General features: G+C 48.2%; 1 protein-coding gene across 1 annotated transcript in view; it reads right to left on the bottom strand.

Moving 5' to 3' along the window:
• The window catches only part of LOC149348028 (fatty acid synthase-like), a 74366-nt gene that overhangs the window by 2270 nt on the left and 44556 nt on the right, over positions 1 to 27540 (bottom strand). Inside the window, exons 16-28 of the mRNA XM_089587873.1 lie at positions 25965 to 27189; positions 23487 to 23641; positions 21110 to 21325; positions 19238 to 19567; positions 18504 to 18623; positions 16586 to 16941; positions 8771 to 9124; positions 7771 to 8014; positions 6511 to 6747; positions 5704 to 5931; positions 4067 to 4305; positions 2290 to 2550; positions 772 to 1029 (exon numbers count right to left, since the gene is read on the bottom strand). Coding sequence (XP_089443999.1) covers positions 772 to 1029; positions 2290 to 2550; positions 4067 to 4305; positions 5704 to 5931; positions 6511 to 6747; positions 7771 to 8014; positions 8771 to 9124; positions 16586 to 16941; positions 18504 to 18623; positions 19238 to 19567; positions 21110 to 21325; positions 23487 to 23641; positions 25965 to 27189 — 4223 coding nt within the window. The remainder of the gene's footprint in view (positions 1 to 771; positions 1030 to 2289; positions 2551 to 4066; positions 4306 to 5703; positions 5932 to 6510; positions 6748 to 7770; positions 8015 to 8770; positions 9125 to 16585; positions 16942 to 18503; positions 18624 to 19237; positions 19568 to 21109; positions 21326 to 23486; positions 23642 to 25964; positions 27190 to 27540) is intronic.

The raw sequence follows: 27540 nt of genomic DNA, 5'->3' as shown, positions 1-27540 counted from the left end.
ACCGCGCTGCGCAGAACGGAGCTGGGCCTTCAGGCTCGGCTTGGCCAGCGGGCTGAGGGGGTCGTCGAGGCGCATATGCTCTTGGCCATACGGCGGAGTTCTCTTGATGTCTTACGAGGCGCTCCGCGCCCTAGCAATCAACTAATGAAGTTTGTTCTTTGGCTGCCTGTCCATGTTTGCGGAGGCTTCCTTAAAACTGTAAAGCTGTTGCTGCGAACCATCATGTAGTACCAGTCGACACGAAGAGTGGAAGTGCGGCTTTTACTACAGCTACTTCAATAAATTTTATTCACCTGGGTCTTCTTTGGTGTCCGTAACGTCATGCACTGCGACGTCATAGCATGTAAAAGGATGGCTTACTAGCGAGCTGGTGCTTTACAGTTGATAACTGAAACCAGCATAAAATACGGACATGTGCACAAGAAAACATGTCACGAGCCCAGCGAGTTATGTCTTCTCATGCGCCCGTGTCTTTTTGCTTTGGTTTAACGTAGTATCAACAGTCAGAACACGGTATACTGCCTCTTTTTCTAACAACAGTAAACTGCTGTGCAGCCAATCTGCGGCTGTTTCGTGACCACATTCACTTGATTTTGCCACGCAGTCCACTACACATGGAAGTATATACCGCTATCGTCGTTTTTTTTCTTACTGTAGGGAAAATGCGCTTATGTTTTTCCGGCTTCTAAGAACTGTGGACATGCCTAGTTCATAGTCCGGCAGAAGTCGATATTGTGAGCAGGAGTGAAAGAAACAAGCATACTATCTAACCTCCGAAAGTCCGTAGTCAGGTGGAAGTTGCTCTGCTGTCTTTCGCGGCTTGGATGCCTTGATGAGCGTCACATCACCATGGTACCTTGCGTTCGGCTTGTAAAATGATCCCGCCCGGACGAACTTGTAATAGAGGCGCATGGCCCTGGCCACGTCTTGACGGGTCGGCTGCACGTTGGGAAAGGCTCCCAGGATGATGTCTATGGCCACTTCCTGCTTCGCGTCGTAGTTGGGACACTGGTCCAGTTGTTTACGAACCTGCACAAAGGTGATGGCGGGCAGGGATGGAGAGACATTGGTGCTATGTTCCGAATACCTTGGACTATTAATTTTGTTATCCGTACAGTGCATGTCGTGGCGATTACAAGGGACCTATGCTAAGGCTCGCGGCGAGAGACTCAACGTCATCAACAGTGTGACTACGCCTAATGCCGGGCAAAATCCTCTCCAGTCTCTAATTAACCCTGTCCTATACCAGCTGCGGGCACCGTACCCTCGCAAACTTCTTAATCTCATCCGCCTACCTAACTTCCTGTCGCCCGTTCTATGCTTGCCTTCTCTTGGAATCCTCTCTGTCACCCTTAAGGAGCGGTTATCTTGCGTTCACATTACATGCCCTGCCCAAATCGATTTCTACACGATTTGTGCGTTCCATCAGGTTAGAATCAAAATGGAACCCCGGTTATGTGCTCGATATCAACTCTCACCGTTTCAGTGACTTCAACTTTCCGCCGCTACATGTGGCGTCTTGATATGGAAGTTCTTCGAAGTTAGAATCAAAACGGAACGCCAATTACGTGCTAAAGAATAACTTTCACCGTTTTTCATTGAGTTATATTGAGTTACAGAGGAGGCACAACGCTCTTGCTACGTGCCTCTCCTTGTGACCCCGTCTTTTATACGTTTTCCACTGTGCCTCCCTAACTCTCCTGTTTAACGCTTGACTTGGGCCCTGGTGTGACGCAGCCTCAGCATTAGGTGCTCCCAAATCTTTGTTAAAATTTCTTAAAGGCACGGGTCTTACACGCATCCTGTGATGATTCTGTGTGCACATATGTGGGCGTAAGTGTTTAATATTAAGGCGAAAGCCTTTAGTGCCTCATCGTTGTCGACAGAAGATTGTCAGCAGAGGTGTCACGCTTTTCGGTTGGTCGAAATGGTTATGACGTCAGAGTGCGCGGATTCGAAGTAATGAGGTCACCCACGGATGCCTGACGCCCCCTTTTGGTGCAGAGGACAACTAATAAAAATAGTTGTCGTCCGATCCGACAGGTGGCGTAAGACGTCCGCCAAACAGTGCGCCAGGAAAGTCTTTCGCCTTGCAGCACTTTAGAGAGCCAAAGTGCCCCCTGAATTTTTCATTTGGACCAGCAGCCTGTCAGGTTGTTTGCGAGGCTAGCCTCTCCAGTGTTCATTAAATAAGAGTGCCTCCACCTCCTCCTCTTAGCACTTGTGCCGTGTACCTCTGCCCTGAGTACCAATAGCTATCGTTTACACTGTTTTCCAATAAGTCCGCACCTCAGGCACGTCGAGGTCCAGGTACTGAGCGAGGAACCCGGCGAAGAGCAGCGTCTCCTGCTCATCCCTGTTGAGAGCGCAACGGGACTGCCGATGGGCGGTGTGCTCGACAATGAACCGAGGAGCTCCGTCCAGGAAGGTCAAGCTGCCAACCGTGTGACCCGACGACTGCAGCTGCACCGCCATCTCAAAGGCTACCGTGGCGCCCAGAGAGTAACCGGCCACGTGGTACGGGCCTTCCGGTTGAACCTCCAACAGTTTCTGCGTAGGCCATGCACAGCGAAAACGGATGGGCTTCCATATCACTTTTGAGTAGGGGTGTGCGAATATTCGAAATTTTCGAATATAATTCGAATATTATATTTTTAGTATTCGTATTCGATTCGAAATCCACGTATTCGTGTTGCTTCGAATATTCGACACGACGCGAATATTCGTATCTAGCCCATTATTCTATTGCGAGTACTGGCGTTCATTGCGGTCCGCAAGACTTATCGACAGAGACATAACAACATGGCGGCGCCCGTAGCAATGCGTAACGTTGCGTTAGGCCATGGAGTAGCTGACTGCGCTGGTGAGCTTCTTTGTGGCTATACCTGCGTGCTGGTATAGTCAGAGCTATGCACGAAATACCTCGCAATACGTGCCAGTTCAGTGCCAATTGAGAGGGCATTTTCTGTGGCTGGAGAAGTCGTTTCAGCTAGAAGGGAACTACTTCTGCCTGACCATGTGGAGCAGCGGGTTTTCCTTCACGACAACCTTTTATCTTCATCCCAGCAACGTGCTTTTGTGCTTATGGCAAGTTAACCTTGATCAATGCTGTGTACTAGCCATCTTCTCTGTTATTTCCACTCTTGTAAGAACAATGTTCGAGACTTTGATACTTTTTGCGCAGCCACACACACCTTTTGTGCTCATTTCAGCACTGATAGTTTAACTGTGATGTTCTTAGGTGCTCAAATACATGTTTTGTAGTGGTTAAATGCGTCTGTCCTTGATTATTCGATATTCGATTCGATATTCGGAACCAAGTATTCGTATTCGATTCGTATTCGAAAAATTTGATATTCGCACACCCCTACTTTTAAGTGGTAGTTAAGTGGGTAGAGAGGGAAGGATGTTACTATGAGCAAGGATGCCATGCCTGAGAACTGCTCATGTACAGCCGTTGTGCTCCTGGAAATACGCCCCAAACCGAGAGAGTGGCTGTGAGGCACACTCTAGCAATGATCCTGTGTTAATTCCGAACGCCTGCACGTTTTTACTGGCTTATAAATATTATTACAAGGCGTTTTTTTTTGCGTTTCGCTCTATCGCAATGCTGCAGCCGCAATTTGGCATGAAAATCCGCTAGTTTTAATTCGTTACTTATCCTCACCTAAGACACCAACCGTCCGTGAGGAAAGTGCGAAGAATAAGACAGAGGTCGCGCTAAAGTTTGGCCGATTGCCTTGTTCGCGGCAGAAAGGAACAGAACATTGTTGAAAAGAATGGCAAAAAAAGTCTTAGCGAGAGCGGATACGGATTCCAGCGACTACCTAGTCAAAAATAACGACTAAGTGAAAATAATAGTTATTTCGTCCTGTCGCAGGACGGCTGCAGCACGGCTTTTGGCGCAGCGACAAAGTCTAGTACGTCGTGAACACAGGCGACTGAGCAATAGTACAGAAACCTCTGTGGCTACGGCAAGTGAAAATCCGAAAATGTCACCAAATTGTCCGCTATGATCTAATGATCTAAAAAAGAAAATACGCTCTCTTTCTGGATTAGGAATTACCTGCACGTAGGCGGCTGCCATCTCCACTATCGAGTGCGCAGGAATGTCTGGGGTCCACTGCATTCCAACCGCACGTACGGGAAGGTGAGTGGCCAGTTCGTAGAGGGCTGCCACGTGACCCTCGATGGGATGCATGAAGAACACCGGGAAGGCTCCGTCTAGGCCGTTCATCTCGACAATGACTCGATCGGGTAGCAGCTTCTCAGTGAAAGTCAGCCGAGCGACATCCAAGGTATCTTCTGTTAAGAGAAGGAAAAACTACCGGCTGAAGAATCAACGGACTCATTGGCTGATTTAATCGCGCAACGCATAGGAAGGATTTCGTAAAAATTGCTGGCTCTTAGCTGTGGTTAAGCCTAGGTAATTGCGAAAGGAATATGGTGTAACTTGTAGCATCTTCGATATCCATAGCCTCCATCAGGTTAAACGGTAACACAACACAAGAATCTTGACTCGCGTCCGAAGTCTTCCATAGCTATACCGAAGAACCGGCAAGCAGGCGCTACTTTTCTCTACACCCGATAGCGCCTTGATGTCTGTGGATGACGTCATACCACACGCTGCAACACATCCATCACCGCAGCAAGGCCTGCAAGCTCTTGCAACTTGTATGACGTCAATCGCTTGCCGCCGTTCGCGGGTGACCGACCGGCCGCGAAGTTCTAATTGCGGTGCGCTGAAGAGCCGACTTGGTGCCCCATCTCTCGCTCTGGTATGACGTCAGTAGTCACATGACCGACCACCGACCGTGAAGGGTAGGCTGCGGTACCGCGAAGAGGCGACACCTGGCGTAGTATTGCTTTCGCAATAAAAACCATTAGGGCAATCGTGAGACTTGTGTGACTGTTGTGGTTAGCCACACTTCCGAAAAAAAAAAGATCACTAACCTCAGAATAGCTACGATAGGGATATCTCCTATCACACATCTTTCAACATAGCAACAGCCCCCACTGCCAAAAGGAGCCAACTTTGAGGGCTTGTTCCTCAGTTTCATCGGCGCCTGGTCATACTTAAGCCTAGTAGTTTGCAAGAACGGAAGCAAGGGAATTTTGTCAAAGATTCAGCTCCTGATCAGGAAGAAGCTTGGAAAGACTTGCTGATAATGTGTGCTCTACATTCTCAAAACCTAGCGTCATATCCATCTCATATTTTCCCCAGTCTCATTTTTTACAAAACACTTTAGGCGCACAAAGCGTTCTAAAGCGAAATGCATTTCGCCGGGTTCGCGAAGAAAGCTCAGTGAAAGAAGTTCCGACTTGTTCCCGCAGATTCTGCTCGAATGATAAGTTGTAAAACCGTTACTGGCTACAGGAAGTTTGACTCTGAGTGTTCGCTATATTTTGAACTAGCGAAGGCCAGCACATTTACTCGGGCAACTTACTTAAGCCTAGTACGCACTAGGTATTATGCTGGGGAAAGGATGGATAATAACAGGAACATGATTTGCGTTATCACGAACGGGAATTGAGGTCTGGATATTTAGGCAAGGAACACACAGGAGCGGCGAAATACGTGCTACAGAGTCGTTTTGACTTCTGGTTTCTCCAAATTATGGACATGAAATATCCGTTGGAGTCATTAGCAGGACCTTATCCTCGAGTTTGAAGGGCTCATTGCAGATACCGCTTTTCACTCACCATGTTCCTTTTCGGACTGTGCTGTCTTTTCCTGTGGAGCAGGGATTTCGCCGAAGCCTTGACCGATCTCCCGCAACCGAGCGACCGTGAGTTGCCGAATCTCTTGCATGGACAGGGTGAGGTCGTAGTCTCGCTCCAAGGTTTGCTTCACCTCAACGCTCATCAAGGAGTCGATGCCTAACTCTCCGAGGCTAATGTTCGGGTTCAAGGTGGACGGATCTTTGACACCTGCGGGGACACAAGTTCAATCGTGAATAAACTGACAAGAGTTGCCGAAAAGGCACCTTGTAATACCATTATTAGCTTAACTTGTTTCCTGCTGCAAGTTTTGATTTGGTGTTTAAGATGACGCTGCATAACGCTAAACCATATAGGCGGAGCACTTAAAGAACAGTTATAAATAGAGAAGGCCTTTTCACCTATCATGTCGGCACTTTCAAGCACAAACAACCTTATAAGCGGATGCAGTGCACGAGGTCACACCCACGTGGCTGGCTTTCCTCGCCCCTGGTTTGGCCTCTGTGGTTCTGGAAAATTATCTACACAACGCCTAGAGCTGTATTATAATAAAGTCCACTATCTAAGCCAGCTATACTTGATTGGCATGGGCCGGGTCGCCTTTTCTTTATTTCTTTACCTAGGTGCTGTCCTACCATCCTAAAACACCCAATATATATAATGGAAAGGAAATTGATCTAAAGCAATCATAATTTAAAAAGTTATGAAATAAAATATTCCAACTTGAATGCCCGTATGTACCGCACAACTCTACAATTAATGGTGATGAGGACGACTACCAGGACTTACCGAGGATGTGTGCGATAGACTGGACAAGGTCTCGCTTGTCCCTGCCCTCCGACGAGGTGGACAGGTCAGCCTTGACGAAGCTCGAGACAACGGGATGACTCTGGCTGAGGAACGAGTCCATGACGACCATGCAGGAGGCGATCCTCTGCGACACGACTCCGGCGACCACCTGGTCATCACCCACGGTCTCGTGGACCACGCCAACGTCACCTATGGCGCCCCACTGTATGGCTAGTCCTGGAATGAGAGGTGACTGTGGTCACTATGAGCCCGTCAGAAATGCTCTGTTGTGGTGGAAGGCCTCCTTTTTTTTTTACAGCCAAAAATCTTATACGGAGCCCAGACCGGCGGTGCCTCACAATGCCCGTCGACATTGTAGTCCGATTTACAAGTTGAAGGAAGGTGCTTTTGCGTGCTGGTTCCCCTGTGACGGTACTGTATATGGAGGTGCACGAGCAAGCTTTAGAAACGCAGAATTGATGTATAAGCTTAATTTTCGATTAGCCTGAGCATGTATCCACTTACTGAAGGCTGTGGTCTGCACTTCTCTTCGTGATTTACACGTCCCTAATGTGAAACCACGCCTGCAGGCAGCGATGGAGCTAGGGATCTTAGAAGATTAGGCCTTACTAAACGAGCATGAAAGTTTATTTGTATTGCTAGTGACGCTGTCCGAAGCAGCCGGCTACAAAATTATAAATTTTTTGTTGCTAGAAACAAGTTACCCGCGGTAACCTTGCCGAATATTGACAAACTATGAGGGATATAACTGTCTGAGAATTTTTCCACGAATTTTTGTAATAGTTTTCACTGCGCCTGTACGCGCTAAATGATACGACGAGTTATTGGGGCGGTACACACGTCCATGCCATGCCAGCATATTCAGCTAGTGTAGATCCCCACAGACCACAACTCTTGGCATGGTTCATCTGGGCACCTGGAACTGTGCTAAACTGCTCGGTTAAGCGAACAACTACAAACGCGCTACGCTTGTCTTTGCGGGCCACAATACCTCCCTCCCTCTTGGCGAATAAAGGTGAACCTAATATATGCGTTTACTTACAACTGTATGCAAATGAGCAGGTGTGTCATTAGACAGGAAGGAACCTTTAATGAACCTCGCAATGGAACTCACGATGAGACAATGCATTCGCATTCAAAGCACGTAAGTAGTCTTAAGGGCCCTCCATAATTTTCTCACCATGTTGGGGGGCACTCCGTGCTTTGACTTTCTCGATTTGCATGAAACACGAAACTCACCTGGCAACCCATCAGCGACGCGCCGCTCGCAGATGCGCTCCATGACAGAGTTGGCATAGCCGTAGTTTATCTGGCCCGCGTTGCCACGACCGCAAACCATGGAGGAGAAGACGACGAAGTGGTCTAGCTCTGGACACAGCTCCCGAGACGCGACGTCCAGAAACCGCGTTCCAGCGACCTTTGGCCTGCACACATCTTCGAAGGTCTCGGCTGTCTGGTTTTCGACCAGCGCGTCCCGAAGCACCTGCGGGCACATACTCTCAGGGTTACTGGATTTGTAAATACTGGCCTTTGAACAAGCGCCAAGAAAGGCAACGTCATTACCTTCGACTGGAACAGCCACATTTTTGGGGGATGTAGGGATACCATCGTGACCAGACCTGTCACCTCAAATGTAGAACAACGTCTTACCTAAGTCATATATGGTTAACCCTACTGCACATTTGTCGTCGATAAGTACGTACTTGTTGCATGACCACCTTTCCTCCACCATCACCATACGTGCTGACTCTCAGGCTGCCATACGCTAATATATCCCATTATATCCCACTATATATCCTTCATAAACCGGGCGAACCCGCCTGTCTCGTGTGCGGAGAGCATCCCTCCAACATTCATACATAATGGTTATGCCCCCGCGCCTCCCTCCTTTCACCTCACGTGGGCCCGATGGACCGCTCCACCAACCTCTCTGCAGCCGACCCTCTGGCCGCTCCTCGCCGCCCACATCCGACACATTCAAGGGACACGTGGCCCTACTCCGCCGATAAATAGCGCCCATCAAACGGGCAACTAAGAAGGCTCTGACTTGAGCTGAAAAATAAAAGTTATCTCTCTCTCTCTCTTGCAGGCCCATCGGGTAAAGTAACGAAACTGCTAGATCACGCGGCGACTAAATGAACTGAAGATCCCAATGCAAGAAGCTTTTGAGGGCGTAATGATTGTGGCACAACAGTTAACTCTAAATTACTAACCCTAATGCCACTTTTATCATGCTCACCAATGCGAGGTTGAAGATTCCTCCAACAACCCCCATGACGGCGGCTTGCTCCACGAGTCGTCGAGCCCCTTCTTTGGTAGAAGCGTCTATCTTGCTGGTGAACACCGTCACTCCGAAGCTGCGCCAGCGATGAAGGCAGAGCCTTTGGTACCCTGTCCGCACACCGGACCGAGAGGTAAGAAGCAGCTTGCGACAGCCGCGGGCCACCATCCACTCTGCCAGTTCCAGGCCGAAGCCCCCCAGTCCTCCGATGATGACGTATGACTTGTGCTCGTAGAAGCAAGGACGTGCTAGAGCCTCTAGCGTGAGCGGAGGTGCCACTACCGCTTCGCACTGCGTCTCCTCGGGTCGGATCTGCAAGCATTCGGCGTTACCAAGATAAGAAAAAAATATTTACATTATTCTAGTTCAAGCCTCAATTTCCACATTTTTCAAGCATGAAACGGAGACATCTTCTTCACCCAAATATTTGGTCTTGCTACTTTTTGTTGCCTTGCTTCATATTGCCACGTATCATTGCAGTGTTTGTTCGTTCACGCTCAAGGCAGCAGGAAAGGGTCGTTATCACTTTTTTTCGTGACGCGAGAAGCGACCAGACTAATCTCGATTGTTCGCAGCAATGAAAGGCTGCATCTAGGTTTTTCCGGATTACCGTAGATGATCTTGACCTGTTATCTGGAAGTTTCCTTGCCGGCTTTAAATTGAGCGATGCCGCGAGACGCGGCCATTCGTAGTTCGACGACCGCCGAGCACGCCTGTTGCTTACGCCGCCGCCGAGTGATTCAGTTCTTTTGAGGGCGCAAGTCAGCCCAAATAAAGAGCTTCGTTTACAAGTCTTTCTGGTGTCTTCCTGACCGCTGGACTGCCGTCACTACAACGTGACATCTGGTGGAGGTGCGGGGTAGCCTTTCATGTTCCGGACACCGGAACAGGAACAAGTCGTGACGCCAGCCCTCTGAGTCATCTACCGCAGGACCTGAGTCCAGTCCACCGCGCAAGCCGACGCCTGCAAGGGGACGCACCTGAGTTCGGGACCCTGCCGGACCCTACCCGGAAGCGAAAGCAAGTACCAACGTCCATCATGACCTTGCCCCAGACGACCACTCCAATCATTCTGCAGCAGCCCCGGGTGCCACCAACCTTCGACGCTTCGCCTGGCGCCGACCCCGAAGAATGGCTGGAGCAGTTCGACCGTGTGGCTGTCTTCAACAACTGGGACGATGCCATGAAATTTAGGTACGTCTTCTTCGCCCTGGAGGGACCAGCAAGAGTCTGGTTCGAGAATTAGGAAGCCAGCCTTGCCAACTGGGAAACCTTCAAGGAACAGCTTCTGAAGACCTTCACAAACGTCGTGCGAAAGGAGAGAGCCCAGCAGCTGCTACAGTCTCGCATACAACACCCAAACGAGACCGTTGCAGTGTATACTGAGGAGATGAAGCGTCTCTTCCGGCGTGCCGACATGAACATGAAGGAAGAAGAGAAGGTGAAGTTGCTTATGCGAGGAGTTAAAGAGCAACTCTTTGCCGGCCTCGTCCGCAACCCACCGAAAACCGTCCCGGAATTCGTAGAAGAGGCATCCACAATGGAAAAAACCCTTGACGCCCGAGCCCGCCAATATGACCGCCAGCAGCGCGTCTTCTCAGCAAACTGCCTGGACACCGTTAAAAACGATAACCTGCGGGAGGTTATCCGTCAAGTTGTGCGAGAAGAGCTCCAACGATTGCTGCCAACGGGAACGCAGCCGCAACTTTCATCGCTCACTGACGTCGTCCGGGACGAGGTTCAACAGGCCTTGGGTGTGGTGCCGACACCCACGCAGCCTCTGCAGCCCCCAGCCATGAGTTACGCCGCAGCTGTGCGCCGTCCTGCCCCTCAACGACGGGACCCAAGCCCCTATCGCTCTCAGCCAGCTGCGCTGGACCGCCGCCCTTTCGCCCCAACCCGCCCGACCTACGAGCGTCGCACTCAGCCGATGAAATGCGACGAGTGGAGAACTCCCGACCAGCGGCGCCCACTATGCTTTCACTGTGGCGAAGCCGGTCACGTCCTCCGCCACTGCCCATACAGAAGACTGGGCATTCGAGGGTTCTCTTACGACGCTCCACGACCCCGACCCGGCCAGCGGCCAGCCGAAATCGAGGAGTTTTTGCGTCGGGAAGAATACTCATCGCCGAGCCGCCTATCACGTTCCCCGTCGCCATCGTCCCCGCGCTTTGTATCTCCTAGCCGAGGTTACGCCATGCGTGGACGCTCCCCCAGCCCCCGAAGGTTAAACTAAATAAAGCAGCCTCTGGAGGTGAGGTTGCTTCTAAGCGCAATGATAAAGATCCTCCATCGACGGGTACCCAAGACCATGCCTCAACTACGACGACAACACCGATGACGACAACACCGACGACGACAACACCGACGACGACAACACCGACGACGACAGCTCCGACGACGACGACACCGACGACGATGGCGACGACGCGGCCAGACTTGAAGCTTTTACCGTTGCCCAGTGAAGTAACGTCGCAGTACGCCCACCGCAGCCTCACTACTCGACGAAGCCGAGACCGTACACCGAAGACAACGTGCAATGCGAAAACGCGAACAAGTGACCTTGAAGTTATGATCGACGATCACGCGGTTACTGCCTTGGTGGACACCGGAGCTGACTACTCCGTCATGAGTGGGCCACTCGCTGTCCGACTCAGGAAGGTGACAACAACTTGGTATGGCCCGCTGATCCGCACCGCAGGTGGTAACCTGATTACGCCGTCAGGACGCTGCACCGCGAGAGTTACTGTAAATGGGAGAACCTACGCGACAACATTCCTGATCCTACAGCAATGCTCGCGAGGCGCGATTTTAGGAATGGACTTCCTGAATGAACATCGGGCGATCATCGACCTTCGATCCAAGTCGATCAAGCTTTCCACGGAAAAAGCCATATCTGCAGCGACGACAGCGACTCATCGCGTTGCCTTAAACGTCCTTGACGAAGTACTGAGCGTGCCGCCCCGATCAAGTGTCTTCGCCTGCATAGGTACTGGAGACGTCGAAACTGCCGAAGGCGTCGTCGAGGGGAACACCCAGTTACTCCTTGATCGAGGACTGGGCGTCGCAAGGGGAGTCGCCCAAATCCGAAATGGCCAAGCCCAGGTGCTGCTAACCAACTTCACCGAAGAATACCGGCATCTAAACAAAGGTACGACGATCGCTTTCCTCTACGAGCTGGCAGACATCAGAGACATATTTGCCCTACCCGACCAACCCGTAGAACCATCTAACCAAGGCCATCAACCAACGTTTGATATCAACCCGGCATTACCACGGAGCAGACAAGAACAAATACGCAGTCTTCTTCAAAAGTACAGCGATTGCTTCTCATCAGCATCGAATGTGCGAAGAACCCCGCTTGCCAAGCACCGCATTGTCACAGACGAACACGCCCGACCGCTGCGACAGAGCCCCTACCGCGTATCGCCGCTAGAACGCCAAGCTATTCGCAAGCAAGTTGAGGAAATGCTACGTGACGACGTCATCCAGCCATCAAGGAGCCCCTGGGCAGCACCAGTTGTCCTAGTGAAAAAGAAAGACGGCACCCTTCGCTTCTGCGTCGATTACCGCCGCCTGAACAGCATTACGAAGAAGGATGTCTACCCCCTCCCCCGCATCGACGACACACTGGATCGGCTATGCAACGCTAAGTACTTCTCATCGATGGACCTGAAGAGCGGCTACTGGTAAATTGAATTCGACGAAAGAGATCGCGAGAAGACTGCGTTCATCACGCCAGACGGACTCTTCGAGTTCAAGGTGATGCCATTCGGCCTCTGCTCTGCACCAGCGACGTTCCAGCGAGTAATGGATACGGTGCTCGCAGGCTTGAAGTGGCAGATTTGCCTCGTCTACTTAGATGACTTTGTTGTCTTCTCCTCAAACTTTGAAGACCACCTCAGAAGGCTTCGGATAGTGCTGGAAACGATCAAGTCTTCAGGCCTGACACTGAAACCAGAGAAGTGCCATTTCGCCTACGAGGAGCTGCTGTTCCTTGGTCACGTCGTAAGCAAGGATGGAGTTCGCCCAGACCCCCAGAAGACGGCTGCGATCGCAGAGTTTCCACAGCCTAATGACAAGAAAGCTATACGCAGATTCCTTGGATTGTGCGCTTATTATCGGCGATTGGTCAAGAACTTTTCGCGCATCGCAGAACCTTTGACCCAACTTACCAAGGCTGACGTGCCTTTTAAATGGGAAAGGCCGCAAGAGGAAGCTTTCAACGAGCTGAAGCGCCGCTTACAGTCCCCTCCAGTGCTCGGGCACTTTGATGAAAACGCCGAAACCGAAGTTCATACCGATGCAAGCAGTGTGGGCTTAGGAGCGGTCCTCGTTCAGAAAAATACCAGACAGGAGAAAGTTATCGCGTACGCTAGCCGTTCACTGTCGAGAGCCGAAGCCAACTATTCGACGACAGAGAAAGAATGTCTCGCCATTATTTGGGCCACGTCGAAATTTCGCCCCTACCTATACGGACGACCATTCAAGGTTGTGAGCGATCACCATGCTCTCTGCTGGCTGGCCAATTTGAAAGATCCCTCCGGCCGCCTTGCTCGTTGGAGCCTGCGTCTTCAAGAATTCGACATAACTGTAGTCTACAAATCTGGCCGCAAACATTCCGATGCAGACTGCCTATCGCGAGCGCCCGTAGACGCAGCACCGGAAGAGGAAGACGACGATGCTTTCCTAGGACCGGTAAGCGACAGCAGTTTTGGCCAATCCCCCGCAGTGGGTATGCGCCATTTTCTAGAGGACAACAACAACAACAACAACGACAGCAGTTTCGCGCAGCAGCAGCGCTCGGATCCTGAATTGCAAAGCCTAGTTGATTATTTGAAAGGCAAGAGCGCATCGCCTCCCCGGGGGTTCAAGCGCCAACTGTCGTCCTTCGTCCTTCACAATAATGTCCTCCTGAAGAAGAACTTTGCGCCCAACAGGACAGTACATCTTGTCGTGCCCAAGAATCTTAGGCAAGAAATTATGCAGGCATGTCATGATGAGCCGACTGCAGGGCATCTCGGGATTTCTCGCACGTTGCACCGCATCCAGGAGAAGTACTATTGGCCACGGCTAGCTACCGACGTTTCCCATTATGTGAAAACGTGCCGTGAGTGTCAGCGACGCAAAACGCCTCCGACTAGACCAGCCGGACTCCTGAACCCCATACCACCTGCAAGTAAGCCCTTTCAGCAAATAGGAATGGACCTCCTCGGCCCCTTTCCGACTTCATCATCAGGTAACAAGTGGATCATCGTGGCCACCGACTACATGACCCGATACGCCGAAGCAAAAGCGTTGCCTAATGGTACCGTAACAGAAGTCGCAAAATTTTTTGTCGAGCAAATTCTCCTGCGACACGGCGCCCCCGAAGTGCTCATCACAGACAGAGGGACGGCATTTACAGCGGAGCTGACGCAAGCCATTTTAAACTACAGCCAGACAAGCCATCGGAGGACAACTGCCTATCATCCACAAACCAACGGTCTCACAGAGCGTCTGAACAAGACCATCGCAGACATGCTCTCCATGTACATCGACGCCGAACACAAGACGTGGGACTCCATTCTGCCCTACGTGATCTTCGCGTACAATACTGCCGTCCAGGAGACAACCAGGTTTACCCCATTCCAGCTGGTATACGGCAGGAAGCCCACGACAACACTCGACGCAATGCTCCCGCACGTTTCTGACGAAGACAACCTCGACGTCGTCGCCTACCTTCATCGCGCCGAGGAAATCCGAAGACTTGCGCGGCTTCGCATTCAAGACCAGCAGCACACCGACGCCCGACGCTACAATCTGCGCCGACGAGACACGCATTACAAGCCAGGTGATCGTGTTTGGATATGGACGCCAGTTCGCGGCCGTGGATTGAGTGAAAAGTTGCTGCGACGCTACTTTGGCCCGTACAAGGTTCTCCGTCGCATCGGTGACCTCGACTATGAAGTCACCCCCACGGCACGACAGCATCTCAACGACGCCGCACACGCCCGGAAGTCGTACATGTCGTACGCCTGAAGCCATATTATGAACGCTAAAGGACTCGAAGTTTTCATTGTCCGTGTTTATTTTCATTTTAAAGACGATGCTTCTTTGGAAGGGGGGTAATGCCACGTATCATTGCAGTGTTTGTTCGTTCACGCTCAAGGCAGCAGGAAAGGGTCGTTATCACTTTTGTTCGTGACGCGTGAAGCGACCAGACTAATCTCGATTGTTCGCAGCAATGAAAGGCTGCATCTAGGTTTTTCCGGATTACCGTAGATGATCTTGACCTGTTATCTGGAAGTTTCCTTGCCGGCTTTAAATTGAGCGATGCCGCGAGCGGCGGGCATTCGTAGTTCGACGACCGCCGAGCACGCCTGTTGCTTACGCCGCCGCCGAGTGATTCAGTTCTTTTGAGGGCGCAAGTCAGCCCAAATAAAGAGCTTCGTTTACAAGTCTTTCTGGTGTCTTCCTGACCGCTGGACTGCCGTCACTACAACGTGGCAATATGTGCCCCGCGGTTTGCAGCGAAAGCTGTTAAATGACACGTCCCCCCCCCCCCCCCCCCCGTTATGTACAGTCGTCGGCGTAACATCCCGCCTCACTGATTGGCCGGCATGCAACGGCCTCACGCATGACGTGATTACAACACGCCAGGCTGATTGGTCTTTAGACAGCGACGCCATGAGTGACAGAACAGTAGCGTAAAGCACACGAACGAAGAATATATTAATGAATAAACAGTAATGCGTCCACCGCCGGAAACATCTGTCGCTGAATCACGTGTTACACATTGGGAACCGCCTTGTGAATTTTTTAAAAGTAACAAACGGTATTTGAGCAGTCTGACCGGAATTAAACGCGTACAGTGCCTATGAGCAAAACAAAATATTTTAACTACACACTTTCAGCCGCAGTGTATAACTAGCCTGATTCATGCTTCTAAGAAAAGTGTCTACCGAAGTACATATTCATAAACCGGTTGTAAAGGAACATATAACTGCAAAATAGAAATGTACGGCATATGAGTGTTTGCGTTTCTTTCTGACCTGGCTGTACTAAGTATCGACGCAGAGCGAGTGTTCCGTTATTGAAAGCGCTGGAATGGGACAGAACAACCGTAAGCGTTGATGCATTCTTTTCTGAAGAAAAAACATGATCAAAGTAGGTGCAGGTTCGATGAATGGGATTGAAATAGAGTTGGAGACCAAACATGGGCCTCGGGTAACCAAAAAGTACTGAACACGAGGATGTCAAACAGGTACAACAAATATCCTGGTCCCGCGTTCTTGGATAGAATCCTTGCTCATTCTGTAAAGTGGACAAAAGAACCGTATTGGATGCAAGTACGAAAGATTCCTGCCTTTCTGTAGAGAGTGATCTTGTATAGACAACACATAGACGTTTTTTTCTGGGGAACACGTGAAGGTTTGTGTTAGAAAGAGCATACAAGTAATTAGAACGCTTCGAAAGTATGACTTATTCTGTTTACAGTTATTGCTTCTGTCGGCACTTCACAATGTCAACAGGTGGTGCAATGACTTAACTGTGACTGCGAAGATGGTAGTTAATACTGAAAATGATTTGTAAAGGTTCATAAAGCTTCATGTCATAAAGAATACTCTCAAAAAGACGCCTGCGAGAGATGATGAGCGCAGGGGAAGAGTATAGGGAAGCGCTGAGCGCTTGATGTCAGCATGGCATTATCGTCATGACGTGAAAGCATTGCAGCGCTTCTGAATCGGCGGTCCTATCTCTGCCACTTTTGGAACATTCGAGGCCACTCACCTGGATGACCACCTTTCCAATATGCTTTCCGGAAGCCATGAACCTAAAGGCCTCCTCGACTTGATCTCGTGTGTATTGTATGGTGTCCAGTGGCCGAACGACACCAGAGGCGATGCCCTCGCGGACAAGCGCCACAACGCGCCGCTTCTCCGCTACAACGAGCGGATCGTCGCCCATCATCGTGTCCAGCAGGATTCCGTGAAAGGTGACGTTCCTGAGGAACAGTGACATCCCCAGAGGGTTGTTCTTAGCCATGTCGAACTTGCCGATCTCCAGGAAGCGGCCGTGAGGAGCCAGGCAGCGAGCGCTGGCCTTGAGCTTGTCTTCTGCCAAGGAGTTGAGTACAAGGTTGACACCTGCGGCACAAGGGAGTTGAACAAGGGAGGCGTCTTTGCGTGAACACACATTTATTTATTTGTTTATTTATTTACAATACCCCTAAGGGCCCTCGTGCGAGGGTATTACATAGGGGGGGGGGGGGGATACAAGCATGAAAATAAGGCAAAAGCACTTGAAACAAAATACATGTAATAACGAAGTATGAAATAAAGCTAGTAATGTACACAAATAACACAACAAACAACGCAGAATAAAATACTCAGTCAATGCACATAATGCAACAAAAATACAAAATATGTTAGTCCATGGTTTGCTTTAACGAATGCTGAAACGATTGTAAGTTAACCTCAGTACCTATGTGTGATGGCAAGTTATTTCAATCTATTATAGTGCGAGGAATGAATGAGGTTGCTTTGTACATGTGGTTGCTTTGCAGATCTAACGGGTCTAACTGTTGTCGGGGTTTGACCAGCGCTATACGGTCCACTTCAAGTGAGGGTTTGTTCAGGTAACTTTTTGCTTGGGCTGTCAGTGTGTTATGTCGGTTCCCTCGGCAGAAATCAAACAAAACAAGCTCACGAAATCTAGCAAAACCCTTCTAGTTTACATAGCTGCCACCAAGTGTTACGTGTTGCTGAACACTCAGAATCACTGCCGGAATTTCTAATGTTCAGTACATCCCACCCCACTGAGCGAAGGAAGCATGTTATTTGTCAGATTTTGCTGCAAGGAGGAAGAGTCGGCCATGATAGTAACCAAATTCTCGCAGAATTCGTCGTGACTCTCTGTTTCTTTTTTTGCTGAATTACATGTTGAAAATGTCTCCATTCAGTTACGCAGGGTTCGCTTCTGGCGGCTGACAGATAGCGCTAGCTGCTAAATGCTCAGAAAATCTGGGCATAAATTTCCAAGTGCTTATGTTCTGTTGCGTAACGTGCTAAAAGCAGCAAAAAGCTGCTGTTTTGATTCTGGTCATCGTTTTCTCTTGTTAAACCAACTGCTTCACTCGACCGGTAGACTGTCATCTTCTGGTCACGTGACCGGATGCTGACGACCTACGCTCTGAATCAGCTGGGAGGGCTTCGTAAAGAGCTGCTACTGTTAAACATGACATTTATAGGTTTTATCGTAACAGTGCTCTCACTCGCTTATCCTGGCAGGTCATAGACCTAACTATGTCACAATGTAAGGGTTGTAGACCTAGCTATATCACATGTTAGTTTTTTATTCATACCTTGGTTTAAAAGGCAATCTGAAGAGACGTCGGCATCTACAGTTTCGATATATGGGATTCTCTCTGAGAGGTAGAGCATGCTGACCCTAATAATTCAAAACAGCCAAACTTTCTTAATAGCTTGTAGAACCAGCCGTGAACCTTACCAAGCTTAGTTGGTTGTCGATCCTAACCTTGTGAAATGAGTGAATATAAAATAAATCTTGAGCCCAGTAAACGTACGCCACTAGGCAGATTAAGGGGCCGGGGGGTTTATGTTGGAAAACTATAAAGGTTGTCATTGATTTCAATAAGAAAATGCAAGAAATACGTTATGCAAGTATGACAGCCAACTTTGGTTCTCACCCTTGCCGTTGGTCTGTGACAAGACGTGTTCTTCGAAAGACAGGTCACGTGAGTTTGCAAAGTGCTGATCTTTTAACTGCGGGAACCGCCGCTTCAGAAATTTGCGCTTTTCCATAGAACCTGCGAGCAAAGTGTAACATCACAAAGAATGTAAAAAAAAGAAATAACAAACAAAACGCATTGCAAACCGTCCCGGGTCTGTGTTTTTTTGCATGCGTAGTGCATGAATTCACCAGCAGAGCAGGGTCTTGAAATTATACGGCCGGATATCTAGCTTGACACGCATAGCATGATACGAATGGTTTATTAAAATTGATGAACTATTACAAACCAAGGTTACTCATATGTTGTGGAGTGTGCTTCAAAAGTTATTTTCCTTCAGCACGCATGAAAGGGCCGTCTGGTGGGGAATGTGGTAAATGATCGGAACGACTCCGCAAGCCAAGCTTCCGGACTGGGTGGGAAAGGCCGCTCTCCGTAAGGGGGCCATTCATCCCACCCCACTGATTCTTTAGACCAATAAAGTTTCTCCATCCAAAGCACGGCTTAGGGTTGATGTGCGGACACAGAATGACTACACAAAAGTAGCTATAATTGAAGCAAGTGAAATCGTTGGGCGTATGTTTTAACAGCGTTCATCTTCATAATAGAAAGAGCAAGGAAGCTACAGGCACCCTCTCAGTCGAAAAAATTTTATGCATCCTACTTTTCACGCAAGCGAATGCTGAGTTTACCGACGGTGGTGAAGACGGTGCATCCCATGGATAGGGCGATGGCTATGGCGGCCTGTCCGACGCCTCCACTTCCAGAGTGGACGAGGAGTGACTCCCCCGGCTGCATGTTGCCTCGCACGAGCAAAGCGTAGTAGGCGGTCACGTAAGCCACGGGAACAGTGGCGGCCTCTTCCAGTGTCCATGATTCGGGAACTTCCCAGAGGAAGTGCGGGTCAGCGCGCACTCTCGTTGCTATGGCTTCGTAAGGCACCATGCCCGCGACCCGCCGGCCCTTGCGGTCGAGGCCTGAGAACTCGAGGCCGATGACACAGTCCAGGGCAGCAAGCTTGCCTGGGTATAATCAGGAAGAAGAACAATGTTTGTGTTTAGAGGCGCCGACCTAAGAGTCCTGTTTCAGCGTCTACGTTCCTTTCTATAATCGAAATGTCTCTGAAGCGGAGTCAGCGTCACGGCGTACATTCGGCGGCTTGTACTCTACTGTCCCACTGCTGCTAAATTAGTGACACATAATATCAGGATAAACTCCACAATGTATCATATGCTTTACATTCATTTGCGCTAGCTGTGAAAATGCATTTGGTGGCAACTCAGACTCAGTGCATTGCCATACGCGCAGTTGTTCTCTTCGTGACTGCGAATCATTTCAAGTACAACGCCCTTCATCCAGTCTCTCGAATTTTGCGAAACAAGGAAAAAAAGCAGAAAGAAATGAGGACGCTGTCTGTGTCCGTTCCGTGATGAACCGGAATTTATAAAACATTTTCTGTTCTCTTCCGGACCCTTCTACTCACTGATGATGATGTTTCTGAATATTCTGTTTCAGAGCTTCGGCCTGAGGTTTTCAGGTCACGTAGCTGTTCTCCTTTTCACTTCTACATTTAGATGTTCTTAAGGCACTATATACCTATTCCGTCATGCAGAATTTCGCTCTGTAATCTAGGTGGATACACTGTTGAAATTTCATGTTTTTTCTTGTTTCCTTTAACTTAATATTATGTCTACATATCGTCCCTTTCCTATTTCGTGTTGCTGCCTTTGGAAGCTTCAGCCTTTATTCATTTATCTATAAATCTCATTAAATTAAATCTTGATTTTTACGTTATATGCTCTTTATTGCGCATGTGCATTCACGGCCCAATTTATGACCGATTCTTCACAGTATGTATCAGCCTGCCAGACCTCTTAATTACCTTCCAGCATCAATAACAACGCCGATGATGACAATTATGCGGAATAACATGGGTAACTAAAACGAGAACAGCAGCAAAATTAACATTGGCGGCGACAGTAAGAGCAGTAGCATTAGCAGCATCAGCAGCAACAACGATGACAACGACAACAAAACATGAGCGACAACAATGACAGCATCAGCAAAGACAACAGTAACAGCAAACACGGAAACACACCACAGTAGCATTAACAGCATCAATTAGAATAGTGAAACTGACAACAACAGCAACAACAAAGACAATAACAACAACGACAACAAAAGACATGAACAATAGCTTGGTTTGGGCTAGTTGGTAACAGTTTTTCGAAAACATAGCGCAAAAAAGGACACGGACGACTCAGAAGTAGACAGGACAGGCGCTACTGTCCTGTCTACTTCTGAGTCGTCCGTGTCCTCTTTTGCGCTATGTTTTCGAAGAAAAGACATGAGCAACAAAAACGACATTATTGGTAAAGATGACAATAGCAGCTACAACAGTAGCGACTACACTATCAATAGTATCATTGACGACGACAGTAGGAGCAATAACACCAGAAGAATCATCAACAAGAAAATCGATAACAGCAGCAACAACAACAACAATGACGACGGCAACAGCACTAATGCATGGAGTGCAAGCGTCACTACGGGAAAGCACTCACCGCGTGGGACATCTGGTGGGACTTTTCCGGACGCGAGCATGACGTCACGGAAGTTCAGAGCCGAGTAGTAGACGTCGCAGAGGACCCGGCTGGGGTCAGTTTGTCTTGAAGGGGATGCGTAGCGCAGAGGAGATTCGTACCACTGCAGGCTCGACAGGTCCCCACGAGTCTGCACGCTCATTACAGCGAACTCTGTGGCCGCCTTCAGACCTCCGCCTGCCATGCGTTTATGCAAAAAAAAAATAAAATAGGTGAGGATGATTTAGACGCCTTGCCAACACACGTTGCAGGGTGTCCAGAAGAAATACCTCTCAGGACAGTCACTTCGAGATATGAAGAACAATAGTTCAGTCGAACTTATTGCCTTTTCTTTTTCTCACCAGTGTGATTCAAGGTAATATTGTTCAAGTCTCGTTCTGCTATATATATATATATATAGGTTGCGAAAGCGTGAAGTACTAGACTGCTTATAAGAATATATAGCGAAGTATACGCTTCGTTAAAGGAAACATATTTATTCTACTCGACGTTTCGGTCGGAAGACTGACCTTCTTCAGGAGTGATTTTACATTGTGAAGGCATCCACTTTCCTGTTCTGTGCCCGCCCCTATAAAAGGGGATGCCTTCACAATGTAAAATCACTCCTGAAGAAGGTCGGTCTTCCGATCGAAACGTCGAGTAGAATAAATATGTTTCCTTTAACGAAGCGTATACTTCGCTATATATATATATATATATATATATATATATATATATATATATATATATATATATATATATATATATATATATATAGTAGCAATGCTACAGCTTTCCTAGAATATATGTAATTCGAACATTACTGTTTAAGCTCCCTTTACTTATTTTCAAGATTTATACAATGATAGCAAAGAAATAATTTTTGTCGCACTACCTTTGCGTTCCCAAAGCTATTGACTACGTGTGTGCGCCATCTTAGCATTCTACCCAGGAAGTACGCCAGTACGCTATGGAGCTTAACAGAAGAAGCGAGTCTGCGAGTGATGTATGCATGAGTGCGTGCCCTTGTCAGTAATGTATACAAACTATAGGTCAACGTTCAATGACATGACTGGATGGTTCAATCAACGGCGTGCTTGGTGCCCCTCCGTGGATATTTAAAACTACACAAATACCTATCCGGGTCATGAAAACACCGCTAGAACGGACACGAAACCGGTCTTCGGAAAGTTCTTGTTAGTCTCGCAAGTAATTGAAAAAGGGGCGAACAACCGCGTAATTGCCATTCCAGGCAAGTTCCACCGTGAAGTAAGCAATCGACGTCTTTAACTTCCGCGGCTGCGGCCGACTTATTACCTTTTGCTGAAACAGACGCGAAAAATAGAGGCATGTGAAATTCGCTCTCATTACTTTCCTATCATTTTTTAATAATAGCAGACTAAGCAGACTTCTAGCCTGGAAGCTTTTTATGCAAAATTACTGAGATTTTTCGCTTGCTTTCTCGCAGTTCAAACGCTTCGATATTTTGCGCGATTATTGAGAAATCATGAACAGAGTAAGAAATTCTCAAGGATGATTAAGATTCTCCCCGAAACGAAATTTGAGCGCAGCTCTGTCGGTGTCTCAGGCTCTGTAGGCGCAATGTTTTGCTCCTATAGAGCCCGTCTGGCGACGATATTATATTAAATATTAGTATTAGTTGATGAAGGCAAAGATGTGCAAAACACAGCACGCGCGGATGTACACATTAATCCGATAGCGGTATTAGTTGAAGAATACGATAATGTGCAATGCACAGCGCGAGAGTGTGCTGCAATTTAGCACAGGACTTGATCGGCTGCTGCGAAGGCCTAGTGCTCTCGTGCAGTGGCCAGCGAAGCTAATTTGTTCGCGGCGCGGCGCCGCGGGTTCGAATCCCAGTGACGACAATGTTTATTTTTATTTATATATGGTTTGGCTCGGTTGCACGGACGGTGGGTTTTAAAAAATTACGCGCACAATTCCTTTTCAACTACCGACGCATATAACTCAAACCTGACGTGAAGATCCACTCAAGTTCATGACCACTGCACTGTTCCACCGCAAATATGAAATAATCTATTCCTAATGCTTTTTTGTTACCGAAACAAAACGCTAACCACAAAACGACATTATTATGGTAAACTTTCGGACTCTCCTGACGAGGTTAAAAGAATGCAGCGTTAAAATGTTGATTTAGTTACTTCTGAATAATGCAACCCCCTTCAAGCAATGGGTTGCCGTTTGCACATGATGGCTTTTATAATTGTATACTACTATACCAACACCTTAGACTATACTCACGGCAACTAACTACACGAGACCACACATTCATACGATTTTAGCATATGATTTGCTGTGCGAGGCTCAAAACACTCACCCCATGGAACGGACTGGTGCCTGAAGGATCCCCATTGCCCGTTACGGTACACGTTCATGACCAGGTCTCGCTGAAGCAGAGCTTCGTATGCCTTGTTGCTGGGGCTGAAGTCGGCGACCTGGTTCGATCCCTTAGTACTCGCGTCGAACACGCATCTGTGTGTGAAAAGCAGATAACGTCGTAGCGTTTCATCCCACTATCCGAAAAAGTGACTGGGGTAGCAGCGTCACCTTTCATCACGAAAAGCATTGCAGAACGTGATATTAGTACGCCATAGAAAAGAATAGTTGAAAAAGGCCATCAGTATTATTGAAGAACGTGGTCATGTCATTTTACGAGTACTGGGACGCTTGACAACAGTGTGAAGTTGGGCTAGTTGGTTGAGATTCCAGTTAGTTAAGATTTTAGACTTTCTTCAGCCTTATTTTATATGTTCACTTAGTAAAACACGTTGCGGGGCTAGTTGGTTAAGCATTTTCTTTCGTTCAAATTTAAGCAGCGCTAACTTTTAGGATGAATACACAGAGGACATGTCCTCTGTCATGTCCTCTGTGTATTCGTCCTAAATGTTAGCCCTGCTTAAATTTGAACGAAAGAAAATTATTTTATATGTACTGACGTTATTTCGTCGGACGAGTGAATTTTGAATTACAATGCTTCCTCTTGCCTGACTGGACTATAATTGTGTATGCATTTTTGTTAATTGTATTTTACCAGTGAATTTGTTTTGTCATTGTTTCTTGCTTTATATCGCAATAATTCTATCTTCTATCTACTCTTGTAGAGTAGAAGTTCATGTACAAGGGTGTATTGTATGTTGTATTCTGTTGCATTAAAAAAATAAGCAGTGCTGCTGTACCACTGCCTAGTGCATACCTAGGCGCCTGCGCCTCTGTCAAGCTGTCACTCATGACAGCTTTTACGGCCAGCCTCGAGTGTCGTGTACACTATATGACACAAAGAAAGACAATATGAAGTAAATGTATAAAAAACAGCGCGTTTACAAAGGACAACCCACTGTGCTTTGCCATTTCCTGTGTGCCGCGTAAACGCGCTGTGTTCTCATCGTGCTTACAGGAACACCGATGCTATTCAGACACAGCAGCGCCAACTATACCTTAATGAATCTTTAACTGGTGATAGTGACTGCGGGAGGAAATAGTGGAAATAGCATATCCGTCCTTAAGCGAGAAGGCTTGCTTTTGACAGGCTTTTAATAGGAAGCAAAGCAATGAACGATACTTTAAGCCCCATCACAGGGAGTACGCATTAGCAAAGTACCCTGGTGTTAGTATGATGTGTGGTATGACTGAGGCAGACATACCCTTTATTGCGTAGGTAATGCACCCGCTAGACGTTGAATAGGCCTAGGTGTGTTACAGTTTCGGCATCAAACATAAAATTCCTTCACTCGTTATGTTCTGGTTTGGTTTCGTATATGGGGTTTAACGTCCAAAAGCGACTCAGACAATGAAAGACGCCGTAGTGGAGTGCTCCGGAAATTTCGACCACCTGGGGTTCTTTAACGTACACTAACATTGCACAGTACACGGTTTTTGGGGGCTCGTTATGTTCTCACAGAAATATAACAGCACCGAACTCAGTTTGTCTGACGCTCCGCCTGCGTATGAAAAGGTGAACGACTGATTAGTGGTATTGTTTTTCTTTCTTATGCCATGTATTGCACTTTGTGTTGTCTAAGCAAGGCCATGCCGTACAAAAATTGCTCAGACGTACGGCAAATGGCAGCAAATGCTAGGGTTACTAGCAGCAGATGCTACTGATTACCAATGCTACTTGTAAAAGCTAGATAAAATTGCTAAATAATAGCACTATTTAGAACCCCCCACCGTCCTTTCCCATGTCCCCGATATGATGGAAGTTCCCCGAAATACGTCTGATGTGTTTGGCTTTAGACAAGTCCGCCAAGAAGCAAATAGCCAATTGTGACACATTGTTTATTTGCGGCCAGGTTTTAAGAATGGACGCTTCATGAAACGGCATCAGATAGCTCTCTTAATTTCTCTTATGTCTGTGCCCGAGCGTGCCAATTGCATTGAAGTACTTGTCTGGCAACTATCCAAAGGCTAATGAAAGGTTACTTAAAATCCTAATTATTATGCATAAAATGATTTATGAACTTAGTACCTACTGCAGTCCCACGAGACCAAGCACGTGAGAAATTGCACTGCGGCACATATGCATGAGTGACGAGGGAAATATACACAAAAAGTGCGTTTTAGTCAAAAGCTATGCAGATTAAAAATGACATTAGGATTCGACGACTTTCCACAGACAGAAAGAAACACGCGAAAAATCGCGAAAAATAAAACAGCCACAGAAGAAAGAGAGCAGAAAATAAAGTAAGGGAAAATTGCGGCATTCCTTCCCTCTTGCATTCTGTCCAATCCTCCATCATGGGTATGTGCCATTCCAACAGAGACGAACAGCAACAACAGAATTGTTTCTAGTGCATACCTGATATGACGTCCGCCAGTCTCCTGTCGGAGGCAGTTGGTGAGACCTACAATGCCACTGTCGCAGGCGTCTTCGGCGAGTAACCAGATATTCTCCCCAACTGCCTTACTGTCATGTTCGATGGCCTTGTCCTTGAGAATCTGAACCCAGTTCAAATCGTCATTCTTCACTCTGATGAACGCCTGCTTGGTCACGTCGACGGTCTCGGCAGTCTTCCGAAATAGCAGCAGCTCCGAAAGATTATTCGATTTCGTTGCCACCAGCTGAAAGTCCCGAGCTTTGAGCGCTGCAGTCATCTCCTCCATGGTGTGTACTCGTAGGGGAACACCGCTTAGCTTGGACAGAAACAATTCGGGCCCCGTCAGTGCCGTGCGGTGGGAAAGCAGAACGAATCCACGGTTCTTGCAGAGCAAGGACAGTTCTTGGGCCAAAGTTTCGGGACCGCCAAGGACACCCGTCACGCCACAAGCTGCTATCACCAGGTCAACCTCTGGCATTTGTCCCTGGGAGGCCGCGGAAGGGCTCCAGGTGACAGTCCTCACCCCTGCCGGAATTTGATCGGCGGGAATGGTGTCTGGATTAGGGTGGGCCACAGTGTATTCAGTCTTCAGTTGAACGTTGTAGGGGGACAAGTAGGAATGCACCCAAGATGTCATAAGTGAGACACGTCCATCACCCGCAAGTTCCAGGACTCTAACCTTTGTGAGGCTTGTGTTCTCAACTACCACATCAAGAATGTGCCTCAAAGGATCTTCTTCGAAGAGGGCCGTGTTCAGAAGGTCCTTCTGTAGACGCTCCATGGAAGAGAGAAGCACTGATTGGACAGTGGAAGCCAGAGAAGTGGATGCTTTGGCTTCATTCAGCATGGAAATGAGCACCTCTAGGAGGCCGTGGTTTTCCGCAGGGTTTTTGATGTACTGGCTGAGTTGGTCTTCTGGAATGGCCCGGTAGCCGTTGATGACGTCATGCAGGTGTGCCTTGCCGTCGCCGTACGAATCGACGATGCGATGGGCGACACCGCAACACGCTTCAACGTATTCTCGCACGTGGCTTTCCCTTTGTTCTCTTGTTGCTTCGTCATCCTCATACGGTACGAAACGGTAGTCCTCTAGAACCGGATTTTGTTGCAGGGAGCGTCGTTGAGCAACGCTAGCGCTCAGGCCACGCAGCGCCACGCCACCAGCGCGGCAGGTGTTGATGTCCCAATTGCAGATGGCGTCCACTCCTGCGTTGCGAGAAGACAGCAAAAAATGTTAATAATGCGATAGCACTTGTCTTGGAAAACTCCCCTGTTTCTCCGTAACAAAATTCCATGATTGATTGAGAGAACCGTAATGTCATCAGTACTGCCAGATTTGAAAATCTAGGACTAAATTGTTCAATCATAATTTGATATAATTCGTATTGCAATGACTTAACACATTAGACTTATTAGACTTGCAATGAATTATCATATAGGATTATACTTATCCGACCCACTGTACCGCATTATCCTGCCCACTAATCCAAACGATTCAACTTTAATCAACACACTAATCCCAACTAAAGCACATTATTGCACCCATCAATCCCCACT

Source organism: Amblyomma mixtum, chromosome 4 (assembly GCF_055824585.1).
Source record: "Amblyomma mixtum isolate Tamu chromosome 4, ASM5582458v1, whole genome shotgun sequence".
Taxonomy (NCBI): domain Eukaryota; kingdom Metazoa; phylum Arthropoda; class Arachnida; order Ixodida; family Ixodidae; genus Amblyomma; species Amblyomma mixtum.
This window is presented reverse-complemented; position numbering and strand designations above follow the sequence as displayed.